This window comes from Etheostoma spectabile, unplaced genomic scaffold (genome assembly GCF_008692095.1).
Source record: "Etheostoma spectabile isolate EspeVRDwgs_2016 unplaced genomic scaffold, UIUC_Espe_1.0 scaffold00009267, whole genome shotgun sequence".
In the NCBI taxonomy this organism is placed as follows: Eukaryota; Metazoa; Chordata; class Actinopteri; order Perciformes; family Percidae; genus Etheostoma; species Etheostoma spectabile.
In genome coordinates this window covers 10,618-26,155 of record NW_022603679.1, presented here as the reverse complement: position 1 = coordinate 26,155, position 15,538 = coordinate 10,618, and the positions used below count along the sequence as shown (strand labels likewise).

At 38.0% G+C, this 15,538-nt stretch overlaps 1 protein-coding gene across 1 annotated transcript; it reads left to right on the top strand.

Annotated features, from left to right (window-relative positions):
• The first annotated feature begins 484 nt into the window (after positions 1-484).
• On the top strand, positions 485-14,382 carry LOC116679058 (uncharacterized). Its single transcript, XM_032508790.1, has 11 exons — positions 485-665; positions 2,359-2,691; positions 3,791-4,138; positions 5,067-5,402; positions 8,734-9,009; positions 10,296-10,424; positions 11,286-11,399; positions 11,833-12,180; positions 12,821-13,150; positions 13,772-13,870; positions 14,016-14,382. Exons 1-10 carry the CDS (start codon positions 485-487, stop codon positions 13,813-13,815), a joined length of 2,439 nt encoding a protein of 812 aa, XP_032364681.1. The 3' UTR covers positions 13,816-13,870; positions 14,016-14,382.
• Positions 14,383-15,538: the final 1,156 nt, after the last annotated feature.

Sequence of the window (15,538 nt, the reverse complement as noted above, 5' to 3'; positions counted from 1 at the left end):
AGAGATGGAAAGTAACGAAGTACAAACACTTGGTTACTGTACTCAAGTAGATTTTTCAGATATTTTTACTTTACTTTACAAATATCAATACTTTCTCCTCCTTACATTTTACAAAATTGGGTCTGGGCCTGTCGCACGCCACGGCAGCTCTCGAGGGGGCTGTTTGTGTCCATTGCGAGGCCCTGCCCGTGCGGGTACTGAGGTCCCGCATGGCCCTCTTTTCCGCGGACGGCCAGATACGCTCTCCCTGTGGCTCGGGCCCCGAGGTCGTTGAGGTGGCTCGGCGTTTTCGGTCATGTGGATCGCAGCGAGATCTTCTGGAGGTTTCCGAGATGGCTGATGCCCCCGTCTTTGTCCTTCGTCCACCTTGCTGGTGCGTTTTGGGTCCCCCAAGGCTGGGCTCCCCGCTTCCAAACATACTATCAGCAACTGGATCGTTCAGACTATCTCCCTGGCTTATCAGGTGCGCGGTTTGCCTTCACCTATGGCTGTACGGGCTCACTCCACGAGAGGCTTGGCGGCCTCCACGGCCTCCTCTCTGGCGTCTCTCCGTGGGGTTTGTGATGCGGCTGGCTGGGCCACTCCTCACACCTTCTTTGGGTTCTATAGTCTGGACCTTCCCTTCGCCCCGGCACCGGGTGCTCTCCTCCTAGTCGTGCCCACAGGTTACGTCTCGGGTTACATATGTAACCCTTGTTCCCCGAGATAGGGGAACGAACACTGCGTCGGTTCGCCACACCTCCGCACGCCTGGAGTGCCTTGCTTCATAGAAAGAGCTAATGAGCGATGTGCCGGCGTTGTATAGTTTAAATAGCTTAGTAGGGTATAAAGATAGCTTAGTAGATTATTGCTCCTTTTTTGTTTAGGTTTTCACTCAATTTCAGCTTCCTGAAGCTAATAAAAAGGAGCAAGGCGCTCATCGTCCTGGCTCGTGAATTTGAGTTTGTCTTTCTGTTAAACTGTGTTAACGTACTGGACGTGCATAAACACAAGGAGAATAGTATAGTAACGGTAAAGGAGTCCAATACATGGACCATAAAACAGACCAACTTCCAAAAACTCTGGAAATTCAGTTTAGAATCATCTGCTTGCAAGAGGACAGGACAGTCCCTCTGAGTGTCTGACACACAGACACTTAGAGGGGTTTGAACTGGACAATATATCTGTTTTGTGCAATAACACTGGCTTGTAATGGTGCAATAATCAACTGCTACTACATTATTTATTATTATTACTTTTCACCATTGCAACACCTTAATATGTTATTTATGTAAATACTGTATCATAATATACCTTTAACTATGTAAATATCCAGACTCCTTATATTTCTGTATTTTTTTATTTATATTTCTTATATTTCTAATATCTGAGCAACTGTAACACAGAGTTTCCCTTCGGGGATCAATAAAGTGTTTCTGATTCTGATTCTGATGAAGATATAAGACCAGTGTAACTCCAGTAAGACGACACAAGATGGCGGCAGAGCCCCCCCACGAGCTCCGAGGAGGGTTGGAGCTGAAACCGAAGGTAAAAACCTGAACACCTGTTCGCCATTATTCTTAAGAAGAGCTCCGTCTTTGTTCCAGTAATTAATCGACAAATATGAATCATCTAGTGGATCTGCTGTGTTTGTGTCTTCTGTGTTTGACCGGGAAAACACTTTGTGATAAAGACGGTAAGAATGACTAACTTTGATATATAAAACGGTAAGAAGGACTAACTATGATATATAAAACGGTAAGAAGGACTAACTATGATATATAAAACGGTAAGAAGGACTAACTTTGATATATAAAACGGTAAGAATGACTAACTTTGTAATATATAAAGGCGACTGACGGACTTAGACTTCTCTTTATTAATCCTTTTGGGATGACTTCCGCGAGGAAATTAAAAATTCCAGCTCCAGTTTTAGCAAGAAAAAAAAAAAGGCAGTATAATGAAAACAAAATAACATGATAATAATAATAATAATAATAATAATAATAATAATAATAATAATAACATTCGTCAAAGACAAAAAAGACCATACATTATTTTCAAAGTGTCAGTGTTGAGTCCAGTGTTAAAGTGATAAAGTGACCAGGTATTAATGTAAGTCCAGGTGTGTGTGTGTGTGTGTGTGTGTGTGTGTGTGTGTGTGTGTGTGTGTGTGTGTGTGTATTGTCCTCTCTGCCCTTTTTCGTTCTCCCCCCAGTTGATCCGTACAATATACCAATGTTCAGATTACTAATTAAAATTACTGTACATAAGTGTGTATAGTAGTTAATACAATTTCATTTTAAATATAGTTTTAAAAAAAATTCAGTACTCCTTTTTTATGCCGGTAAACTAAACCTTCATGATTTGATCTTCCAGGGCCAGCAGTCATCAACGTGGGAAGAGGGGCTGATGTTGTGTTGCCCTGCTCTCTCAGCACCAAGGAGGACATCACGTTTAAAGTGTTTGTCTGGAGGAAAGCTCCTCAGGAACATGAAGGTCAGAAGGAGGTGTTCCTGTATGACAAAGGCATCGAAAACAGAGGTCAGAGTGAAGAGTTCAAAGGTCGAGTCTCTCATTTCCAAGATAAACTGAAACACGGCGACGCCTCCATAATCATCAGAAATACAAAGATATCTGACAGTGGAGAATACAGCTGTTATTTTCCTCGTCTTCAGCCTCGTCAAACTTTCTACATTAAGCTTGTTGTTGGTGAGTACTTTAATTATGTCTGCTCTTTTTTAACATCTAAATATCTTTTTTATTTTATTCAGCCTTTTAGGTCGTGTTTGAGGCTTCTGACTGGCTAGTAGTCCTTACCTAGGTACTGTCAGGACCCTCATACTCTGCTCCTGACTGGCTAGTAGTCCTTACCTAGGTACTGTCAGGACCCTCATACTCTGCTTCTGACTGGCTAGTAGTCCTTACCTAGGTACTGTCAGGGCCTCATACTCTGCTCCTGAATGGCTAGTAGTCCTTACCTAGGTACTGTCAGGACCCTCATACTCTGCTTCTGACTCATTTCTTTTAACCAGGTAGAAATACCGGTTTGTGTTTATTCTTCCTGAGCTGATAGATAATAAAAGCTGTAATGCCAACAGGTTTTTCAGATGTTTATCATATCTGACGTATTTGTGGTGCAGTGGTGTTCACTTTAGTAGTTTCACCATTCAGGGACAGTGGAACAAGACAAACTTTGACCAATTGTCACCTTATAAAAATAAGTTGTTAGTTTTTGCCCAGGAAGAAAAGTCATGGTAGGAATCTGAGGAAAGAAAAGCACGTCTGGAACATTTCTAACTCAGCTCAACTCTGAAGTTCATACAATCACATTATTCTACTCTATTTATAATATTTGTGCAACTGCAACACAGAGTTTCCCTTTGGGGATCAATAAAGTATTTCTGAGTGAAAGTCCACAATCTGCAGAGAGAGAGAGAGAGAGAGAGAGAGAGAGAGAGAGAGAGAGAGAGAGAGAGAGAGAGAGAGAGAGAGAGAGATCTCTATACCGAGTTGATGGTCAACATTATTTGGGAAATAGAGAAAGTTATTAATTTGTCATGGCGTGCTTAAGACCAATGTGAAATGTAAGAATTACAAAAAATATATAAAAGTTTATAAACTCATGATAGAAATTTAAGTATATCCTACAAAACTAAGATGTACAAATATATGTATCTGGAGGGCAGTGCAAATGTTTTGCAGAGCACAATTAGCAAAACAAGGCCATAAAACAAGCCTGTTTAAGTCTGTCTAAACCTAATTACTCTACATGGAAACATACTGATTAATACCTGTTTTTATCTTCCAGAGCCAAAAGTCAGAGTGACTGTGCAACATGGCCGTGATGTTGTGTTACCCTGCTCTCTCAGCACCAAGGACAACATTGAGTTTGAATTCTTTGAGTGGAAGAAAGCTCCTCAGAAAGATGAAGGTCTGAAGGAGGTGTTCCAGTATAACGACGGCATTCATTACAACAGCGGTCGAGGTGGTCAGAGTGAAGAGTTCAAAGGTCGAGTCTCTCATTTCCAAGATAAACTTAAACACGGCGACGCCTCCATAATCATCAGAAATACAAAGATATCTGACAGTGGAGAATACAGATGTGATTTTCCTCGTCTTCAAACACCTCAAACGTTCTACATTGAGCTTGTTGTTGGTGAGTATTTTTATTAAACAGTTAAAGTTTGATCAATGAACAGGATATCAAAATTTATTTTAAACTTTGTCAAGTAATTAATATTTCAGAGGCATTCATATTTTATTCAGCCTTTTAGGTCGTGTTTTACCCTCTCAAGGCTCATTGTGATCATGGATATTTCTGTCTCTTAATACCGGAACATTTAATCTGTATAATACCAGGACCACGAGGACCTGATGTATTAAATGACATCACTGTTAAACACTCACCAGGTTTCATTAGGTGTGTTGATCTCACTTAAAACTCTGAAAGAGCTGCATTGATAAAATATTTAATATTAAAAAAATTGAAGCTTTCTTATTTTTTCCATTTCATTTCTTATATGAAATACAGTAAATCAGTCAAAATATATATTTTTTTAAAGTTATTTTTCCCTTTATTAGACAGACGGACAAAGATGTGAAAGGGGTAGAGAGAGAGGGGGAGTAACATGCAGGAAAGGGGCCTCAGGCCGGATTCGAACCCGAGCCCGCTGTGTCGAGGAGCAAGCCTCTGCATATGGGCACCCGCTCCACCCACTGAGCTATCTGGGTGCCCTAAATCAGTCCAAATATTTAACAGATTTAAAATTTAGTAAATCAGTCACAATGAGGACTATCAGGCTAAACATTACCTTTATGCCTTCCTAAAGACAATGCTCCACCCAGTGCTCCAACATAAAACTGCAGATTAATTAACAGAACAAACGTGGAATATAAACAAAACAAAGTGTTGGAATGGCTCCAACAACACTTCATGGTTTGATGTAATGTCATATTACTGGCACTCCAGAGATGTTGCTATGGTACAGAGGAGCTTTAAGTTAAATTATACCCTCTTGTGTAATATTGCTTAATTAATTACTACGATCTAAATATTCTGATTAATACTTCATTTTATCTTCCAGAGCCGTCAAAGGTCCTCACAGTGGAAGAAGACAGTGATGTTGTGTTACCCTGCTCTCTCAGCACCAAGGAGGACATTACATCTGAACTCTTTGACTGGAGGAAAGATGGAGGTCTGAAGGAGGTGTTCCTGTATAACGCAGACAAACATTACAACAACGGTCTAGTTGGTCAGAGTGAAGAGTTCAAAGGTCGAGTCTTTCATTTCCAAGATGAACTGAAACACGGCAACGCCTCCATAATCATCAGAAATACAAAGATATCTGACAGTGGAGTCTACAGCTGTGATTTACCTCATCTTCAGCCACGTCAAACGTTCTACATTCAGCTTGTTGTTGGTGAGTACTTTCGTTATGTCTGCTCTTTTGTAACATTTAAATATGTCTGCAAGATAATAAAACTTATTTTTAAGTTTCACAAGCAGTAACTAATTAATCTTAATCTCTTAGTGATCATTTTGATCATTTACATTTTTGCCTCTTGATTAAGACCCATTTTAATCTTTATAATACCAGAATACCAAGGAACTGATGTATTTAAATTACATGTTAAACAGTCATTAGGTCTCATTAGGTGTGTTGATCTCACTTTTAAAGAGTTGCATTGACAAATATATTCAACGGATAATATCAAAGCTTTATTTTTTTATTCTATTGATTTCATGTTTTAAATACAGTAAATCAGTCATAATAGGCTGAGAAATTCACAGGATCTCCGGTAGCTACGTCACTTTGGATCGTAGAAAGATGCTGATTGGTTTATTTTGTTCCCGGGCATTTCCTGATGTCAGAGATACTGAACGTCATTGGTCGGAGGTTCTGTGAATACTTTAAATTTACTGAAAATACGTTATTTAGAAAGTTTGATGAGAGGTGCTAAATCTAAACGAGGAATTTAATTGACTTTTATTCGCGTTATTTTTACTTCCGTTTTAACTGAAGCGGGGTAAATTTAATTGGTGGACCTTTGTTCTTTTAAACGAGCCTCCGTTTGTTTATTAATATCTCTTTTCCACCGATAAATACATTTTAACTGTGGCTATTTTATTTATTATAAACAGAATAAATAGCTAGAGGTACTGTATGATTATTAATTAATCTCTTAAATTGCCATCGTCAGTTTTAGGTTTGTTTAAATGTTAACAATTCAAAAATGTTTTAAAAAATCTTCCTTTTTTTCAATTTTTATAATGATAGTTACTAAAATTTGTCTTTATTATGATATTATCTCTAAAAACAATAATAATTCACGTGCTTTGTTTGCTACTGTTGATAGGTTAACAAACCCTCCAGTACCAGTAGCATCTGAACTTTTATCTACCAAGGCCTGCAATGACTTTGCCTCCTTCTTCATAGACAAAATTCAGAAGATTAGACTAACAGTCAGTGCCTCCATATCAAGTTCAGGATATGTGTTGTCACAGTGTTCAAGCAAAACTAGTTCCAATATGACAGAATTTCACACAATCAACCATACAAACCTGGAGGACATTATACAACATCTGAAAACCTCGTCCTGTTGCCTTGATATTCTACCAACGGGACTTTTCAAAAATGTTTCCAATTGTTTGACTTCTGATCTTCTACAGATTGTGAACACATCTCTTCTTTCAGGAATCTTTCCACAGGCACTGAAAACTGCAGTAATCAAGCCACTCTTAGAGAAGAACAACCTAGACAAGTCACTAATGAGCAACTATAGGCCAATATCAAACCTTCCGTTTTTAAGTAAAATCATTGAAAAAGTAGTCTTTCAACAACTCAACCATTTCTTGTCACTAAGAAACAGTTTTGATACCTTTCAGTCGGGTTTCCGACCACACCACAGCACTGAAACGGCTCTTGTCAAAGTCTTCAATGACATCCACCTTAACACAGATAATGGCAAAATTTCAATCTTAGTATTACTTGATCTCAGTGCTGCATTTGACACGGTCGACCATGACATATTACTAAACCGATTGGAAAACTGCGTTGGCCTTTCTGGCTCAGTACTAAACTGGTTTGAATCCTACCTAAAGAATAGGGATTACTTTGTGTCAATGGGTAATTATGCATCTGAGCGTACAAATATGATGTGCGGCGTTCCGCAAGGCTCCATTCTGGGGCCTCTTCTGTTTAACATCTACATGCTTCCACTGGCTCAGATTATGGAGAACAACAAAATAAGTTACCATAGTTATGCGGACGACACACAAATTTACATAACCTTATCGCCAGGGGACTATAGTCCAATACAAAAACTGACTAAGTGCATCGAACAAATTAACGACTGGATGTGCCAGAACTTTCTGAAATTAAATGAAGGAAAAACTGAGGTAGTTGTTTTCGGAGCAAAGGAGGAACGATTAAAAGTCTGCGCTCAGCTTCAAACAACAATGTTAAAAACAACAGACAAAGCCAGAAATCTTGGTGTAGTCATGGACTCAGACCTGAACTTTAACAGCCACATTAAGACAATAACAAAGTCAGCCTACTATCACCTTAAGAATATATCAAGGGTTAAAGGACTTATGTTTCAACAGGACTTGGAAAAACTGGTCCATGCTTTCGTCTTCAGTAGACTTGACTACTGTAACGGGGTCTTTGCAGGTCTCCCTTAAAAATTAATCAGACAGCTACAGCTAAGTCAGAACTCTGCTACTCCGGTCCTCACTAAGACCAAGAGACTGGATCACATCACTCCAGTTCTGAAGACACTGGCTTCCTGTGTCTCAAAGAATTGATTTCAAAGTACTCTTGCTAGTTTATAAATCCCTTAACGGTTTAGGTCCAAAATATATTTCTGATCTGCTACTACACTATGAACCACCCAGACCTCTCAGGTCATCTGGGACAGGTCTGCTACTACACTATGACCCCCTCAGACCTCTCAGGTCATCTGGGACAGGTCTACTGTGAAGCAGCTTTCAGTTTCTATGCTCCTCATATCTGGAATAAACTCCCAGAAACCTGTAGATCCGCTGCTACTCTCAGTTCTTTTAAATCAAGGCTGAAGACCTTCCTTTTTGATGCTGCCTTTCTTTAAATGAATGCTCATTTCTTTAAATTTCTTATGCTGCACTGTAACTTTTATTCTTGTGTTTTATGTGTCCTAATGTTTCTATTTAGTTTTTAACTGTCTATTCATGTGTTTTATTGGTTTTTAATGCTTATGATTTTTAACTGTTTGTACTTGTGTTTTATCTGTTTAACTGATTTTGTGTAAAGCACTTTGAATTGCCCTGTTGCTGAAATGTGCTCCACAGATAAAGCTGCCTTGCCTTGCTTTTGTTGTGCAATGGTAATGTGCTATTTTTGTTAATCCTGAATTTTCCTCATCCAGGAAGGTATGTGTTGCAACTTGGTGAATAAGGACGCTATACAAAGTGTGTGTTAAGCTCCCTGTATTGACATGCTGCACAACATACGTACACAGGTTGCACAAGAGAACGCTGACTTCCTGTTACAAACTGACATGCCTAATTACCCCACAGGGTGGAGCTGTTGCCTAAGCTGTACAACAGGATACCCTGTAACAACGTGTGTGTTTGTTAGATTTTGTTTGTCCTTGTTTCTCGATTTTTCTCACTCTGTAATCGCCATAGTGAAGAAAATAGATGAAAACATCCCAACATGAATGTTTTAATGCTTTGATTTTCCTCTAGTGAGTTGTTCATACTGTGTTCAGGTGCGGCGCCAAAACCATATGTCACTATACTTGAGGAAACAAATGACCGGTCTCTGCTGCAGTGTGAGGTTCACGGTGATCCAGAACCTGAAGTAGAGTGGCAGGACAGTGCTGGAAACACACTTCCTGCTGAGAAGACCCAGGTTGAACCAATAGGAAACCTTTTCTACATCACTCTCAGAACTACTGTGACCCAGACCGGCCTCTATCGCTGTGTGGCAACACAGGAGACCATCAGCCATCAGGTCTCTGATGAGATCTACGTGTATATTCATGGTAAGATTCTTCCTCATCCTGATTTTATCTGTGAATATTTTTTAAAAGTGTGTGTGTGTGAAGCAGTGGCAGATACAGTATTTTGGGTGGGAACACTACAAAAGTGAGTGGGCCATTTTCAAAAGGACAATCTGAAAAAACCCCATTAATTTTACCTTCCAATGTATACTGCATTACAACAGCAGTACTGTCAGCAACATGATCAACCAACAAAACTCAGTCTAAAAGGTTTTTACACAACAATATAGACAAAAACCTGTCGATTTTAACCAGACAAGCAAGCTACCCACCAGCAAGATGGAGACAGGGAAGGAGAATTAAAACAATGTCTGAGTTGAAAACACATCTTGATGTTATGTAAGGACCCTGTTCATGTTCGACAGACATATTAGTTGCATTTTGTGTCTGTTAAGAGACACAAAGGCTCTAAAACCTGCTCCGTTAGCTGCTGTTTTATCTCAGTGGAAGCGTGTACACGTAGCTGCAGCTACTCAGTGTTGCCCGCACCGATTCAGTTCGGGGGGGTTTCAATAGAAAGTACTCGCATATCTATAGAGATCAAGATTATGTAAATATTGGCTGTAATTCTCCTTTAAGGAACACTCATTCTGCAGAAATTACTGTTGCTGCCCAAGCAGGTGTAGTTCTTTGCAGGGATGCAAAATGTGGGCACAACATCAGCAAAGCAAGCTCTGGTCCTGGTGGGGGGGGGGGCTCCATGTCCCGCTGGAGCTCCAATCAGGTCGAGGTCGGTAGCGAAGCTTTCTAGCAGTGTTGCTACGCTGGCCGATCCCCACTGATGGCGGTCCGTCTGCAGGACCTGGAGCCCCCCCCCCCCCCCCCCCCAGTGTTTTAGTTGGACTGTTAACAAGTGTTGAGATAATTAAAAGTTTTTTACAGTATTTAGAAGCGGGCTGGCTGCTAGTTAATTAACGTTAGTTTCCATGCTACATAAATAGCCTGGAAAAAGTTGAATTTTATCAGCAACAATTTAGTGCTTTTTCTGCCTCAAGGTATGGTACAAAAATCTTTTATTTATGTAATGGAAGTCATTATAGGTTTTTGGGGGGTTGCACTTTCCAGTTTTAATAGTTTTGATGGCCAGGTTGTAACCCCCCTCCCTAAATGTTGCCTATGCATTCCTTCCACCTGTTTTTATTTGCAGAATTTCAGATTTCAGGAACATTCAAACCTTCAGTTGTCCTCTTTGTGTAGACTGTGATGTCCAGTCTGCTGGATATGATCTGTGTTATGTTCTGAGTCTAATATTCACTTTTTGTCTTCAGTTTCAGGGCTCTCCACTGGATGGATTGTTCTTATAGTTGTTGTTGCTGTTGTTGTTTTTGTTAATGTTGTTGGTGTTCTAGCTCTAATGTATGGAAACAAGGACTACATCGCATATTGTCAAATAAAAGGTAAGTTAAAATAATGAATTGTGTCAACATATTCATGATGAGCAAACAACACAACAGATTTTTTATATGAATCTCATGTTTTGAGGTTGTTTCATCTTCAGTCATTAATCTTTCTGATGGTATTTACACCAGAGGACCATCAAGTCAGTTGGATTTTATTTAATTAAACTGTTACAGGATGTTATAATGTACTGGAGATCATTTTATTTTTCTGTTCCGTTAGAAGATGAAACTCCTGTTTGAATGAAGACATGGTGAATACATTGCGTAATATGGCTCATATCCATGATTGTAAAGGGTTCTACTTCCTGCTTGGGCTGAGACATGGAGACATTCTGCTGCTGATGGTAACGGTGGATGATATTGTGATATGTATGCATACTCTAAGAAGGGTTTGGAATGGATGGAGCAGACAGAAGGAAGAATGATGAAGTAGAACTTAAATTATGTTTATGATTCACAATTTATTAATCCGCACACTGTGTACTTATTAAAACAGGAGTTTCATGTTCTCACTAGATATATTTTCACGTTACAATGTGTAAAGTTTCATTTTATAACATAAAGTATCAGGTTATAAGGTGAAACTTTTGTCTCTGTAAATCAGTAAAATCAAAGTGGTCCTGGTGGAAGTTCTGTAGGGTTCGGGTCTCTAAGCAGACCGGTTTTAATTTGGGATTTGAACTGATGAAGAGTCCAGTTGATGAATGTGAGGAGGAAGACGTAGGGCAGAGCAGCAGAAAGCTCTCTATATTTAGCGTCTTCTGCAGTTATTTAATCTTAAACTGTGATGTCCAGTCTGCTGGATATGATCTGTGTTATATTCTGAGTCTAATATTCACTTTTTGTTTTCTGTTTCAGGACTCTCCACTAGATGGACTGATTGTCTAGTTGTTCTTGCTGCTCTTGGTGGTGGTGTTCTAGCTCTAATGGTGCTTGTAAACAAGGGCTACATTATATTACATCAAAAGAGAAGTAAGTTAAAATAATGAATGGTATCAACATATTCATGATGAGCAGACAACACAACAGATTATTTATACATATCTCATGTTTAGAGTCTTTGAGGAAGTTTTATCTTCAGTCATTAATCATTCTGATGGTTCCTGTTCCAGGATGTTATAATGTACTGGAGATCATTTTATTTTATTCCTAAATCATTATTCTTAAAATGATTAATTATATTCGATGTAGAGTATGTAAATAATATAATATACTACAAGCTTAAATGGTAAAATATGTTTGTTGTGTTTAAAAAAAATATGCAGAAATAATTATACTGAAGAAAAAACTAAACTGCTTTTGTGGAATTTAATTCTGGTTATAATTATTTTTCTGCCTTTTAATAATTACTAACAGATGACTCTGCATGTAAACATACTGATTAATACATGATTTTATCTTCCAGGGCCAAAAGTCATCACAGTGAAAGAAGGCAGTGATGTTATTTTACCCTGCCACGTCTGGCCCAAGAAGGACCTTAGGTCAAAACGGTTTAACTGGAGGAAACATGACAAGAAGGCAGAGAGAGGGCAGATCATGTTCCTGTATGATGAAGGCCAAAGGGTAAAGGTCGACGGTCAAGACGAACAGTTCCGAAATCGAGTCGACTATTTTCCAGAAGAACTGAAACAAGGCAACGCCTCCATAATCATCAGAAATACGACGAAGGCCGACAGTGGATACTACGACTGTTATCCTCTTCCGAATCTTCCGAATACTCCAGTGTTCTTCGTTAAACTTGTTGTTGTAGATGGTGAGTCCTTTGATTAAAGCGTTAAAGATGTCCTCTCATTTAACGAGTGGAGCCTCGTCTCCACCTCGTTATCTAGCTGCTGCATCTCAACTAACATCATGGAAACTTTTCTCATTTCTTAATGAAATATCAGCAGTCTGCAGTAGATTAAATCTGAGTGTGTTGCTGAGAGATAAATCTGCATTTTGGTTTCGTTTTTAAAAGAAACTAACCAAAAGTTATCTTTTTACTCTTATGCTTAGTTTTTAATGTTTTTTTGAACCTCTAGTTCTACAGCCATGTGTGTGAAGCCGAGAGTGAAAAGACGAGACTGTTTAAATTCATCTGACAGGATGTCATAATGTACTCAAGATCATTTTATTCTATTCTTAAAATTATTGAATATATGTAATAAAGGGTACGTAAATTATATAATGCGGTACAAGCTTAAACATAGTTCAAATATGTTGGTTATGTCTAAAAAAAATAAACGGATATAGTTATGTTAGAGGAAAAATTAGACTACAAACTAAACTGCTGGTAAAACTGCCTTTGTGGAATAATTCTGCTTTTACTTATTTTTCTGCCTTAATAATTACTGACTGATGACTCTGCATGTAAACATACTGATTAATGATTAATACATGTTTTTATCTTCCAGGGCAAAAATTCATCTCAGTGGAAGAAGGCCGTGATGTTACTTTACCCTGTTCCCTCAGCACCAAGGAGGACCTAACGTCAGCACGGTTCATCTGGAAGAAAGCTGATGAGATAGTGTTCCAGTATGATAATGGAGATATTAACAGTGTCGAGGATCCAGGTCAGAGTGAGAAGTTCAAAGGTCGAGTCTCTCATTGTCCAGATGAACTGGAACAAGGCAACGCCTCCATAACCATCAAAGAAACAAGGAGGGCTGACGGTGGAGTGTACAGCTGTGAATTTCCATCACCTCAGAATCCTCAAACGTTCTACGTTAAGCTTGATGTTGTTGGTGAGTACTTTGATTAAACGTTAAAGATGTCCTCTCATTTAACGAGTGGAGCCTCGTCTCCACCTCGTTATCTAGCTGCTGCATCTCAACTAACATCATGGAAACTTTCTCATTTCTTAATGAAATTACTACATACACACACACACCTGGACTTACATTACTACCTGGTCACTTTATCACTTTAACACTGGACTCAACACTGACACTTAGAAAATAATTTATTGTCTTTTTTTGACAAATGTTCTTATTATTATTATTATTATTACTGTTAATTTGTTGTCTTTATACTGTCTTCTTTTAATCTTTTTTTTTTCTTGCTAAAACTGCTGCTGGAATTTTCAATTTCCTCGCTGGAGTCATCCCAAAAAGATTAATAAAGAGAAGTCTAAGTCTTAAAAATATCAGCAGTCTGCAGTAGATTAAATCTGAGTGTGTTGCTGAGACATAAATCTGCATTTTGTTTTTAAAAGAAACAACCAACAAGTTAATTTTAATCTTATGCTTAGTTTTCTATGTTTTCTTTTCTTTCTTTTTTAACTCTGGCCTCTATTGTGCAGCTTGAATATGAACAAGAAAAGTTTCATTAAATTTCTTTAATATTGTTTTGTGTTTTTCCTGCAGGTTCACCTCTAGAGACAAATGAACGTTCACTAATGATGCCATGAGGCCTTGATGATGTCTGTGTTGCTGAAACATTGATTTAGTTTCCAGTTCTTTTCTGCTGGGTTCTATCCCAGTTAGGCTGGTTGATGTGGTCTTCAGGTCTAGTTGATGGGGGACCTGTTGGTAAGACTGGTCCAGTATTCCTGGTCCAGAGGTGTGTAGAGCAGAGAGGACCAGCTCAACATGATGATGCTCTTAGAAGTCTTTATTTTATATTCAGAAGTTAGCTGTGATGGTGTGAAGTGTGACATATATTGTGTAAAAAGGTCACTTCATGTAATCTTTTAGTTATTTTATGGTGTTTTATTCCAGCTGTTTGCTCTTTAGACGATCATTTCTTGCCTGTGTGTGTAGAAGAAGAGTAAAGGCTGAGATGTGGAGTTGATCTTTTTATCTAACTCAGTGAATGAAGCGGCGCCCTGGTGGCTCAGCGGGTAGAGCCGGGACTTTAGGCTGAGTCCTCACCGCGGTGGCTTTGGTTTGAGTCCTCCACAGGGCCCTCCTGCAGGTCTTCTCTGGTCCTCCTGACTGTCTCTATCACTGTCTTTTAAACGCAGATACGCCAAAGATACAAGTATTTAGAAAAAAGCCTCTTTACTGAACACTTTACTGTGTACTTGCACTATTTATGCTGTTAATTTATAATATAGTGCCTTTATCATTTCAATGTAAATGTGTTCAAATTATAAAGCCTTGAATAAAACGTCAGAAATATGGTTATGCAGCTAAATATTAGTGCAATGAATCAAAGTGAAGGAAAACCTTTGAGACATTTTTCAGTTTATACTGTAAATGTTTGAGTTGGTAAATGTGAAAATGTAAATACTTTTATATTTTTGAACAGCCTAATATTCATTTTTCTTCCCTTTCTGTAAAGTTATAACACAATCTTCATCACTTCTGGTCATGTTTTTATTTGTTTTTGAATGTTCAGTGTTCCCAATGCTTTGATATTATGAAATTAAAAGCTATTCCAAGGATTTTGAGCATTATTCACTTTTTTAAACGCACCAATATCATTCTGTATATCAACATTTTTTAGCTGGATGTTGGATATGAAAAGAAGGAAATGGTTCTTCCATAACTTGTTCATAACAAGCTATTCCATGGATTTTGAGCGTTGTCCACCAGAGGGCGCCATGACGTCACTCACAAGCAGAGAAATGCTTTTTGATGTAAATTGTTTTTCAATATTACAACTTTTTTCATTTAATCACTTTTTCTTTAAACATTTATTTTTTGCATATTATGATTTTATTCTAAATGCTTTTCTCCATGAAATGACTCTTTTTTGTTTGAATTTTATTTTCTAAATATTAAGATTTTACTCATAATTTGTTTTCATATATTCCCTTTTTCTTAAATTATTTTTATTTTCTGAATATAACGATTTTATTCTTGAATTTCTTATAATTACTTTCTGTTCTTAAATTTTCTTTATTCTATGAATTTTGAGATTTCATTCTTTCTTTTCATGAAATGATGTTTTTCTTAAATCATTATTTTCTTTTGAATATCACTTTTATTATTAATTTTATTTTCTGAATATTAAGATTTTATTCATAATTTGTTTTCAAGACTTTTTTTCTTCTTAAATTAAAATAAATTTTTATTTTCTGAACATCACTATTTTTTTCTCTCTTTGTCACACCCCCAACCGGTCGAGGCAGATGAGCGAGACGGGTACGGCTGCAGCCTGGAGCGTCCCATGTCATCCTTCCTGTC

Bases quoted from the DNA above. Each gene is read 5' to 3' on its own strand.
- LOC116679058 (XM_032508790.1), top strand. From the start codon at position 485: ATGGCTGTACGGGCTCACTCCACGAGAGGCTTGGCGGCCTCCACGGCC. The intron at 4,139-5,066 runs GTGAGTATTTTT...TTTATCTTCCAG, and splicing joins CTACATTGAGCTTGTTGTTG to AGCCGTCAAAGGTCCTCACA. The intron at 9,010-10,295 runs GTAAGATTCTTC...TTTTGTCTTCAG, and splicing joins GATCTACGTGTATATTCATG to TTTCAGGGCTCTCCACTGGA.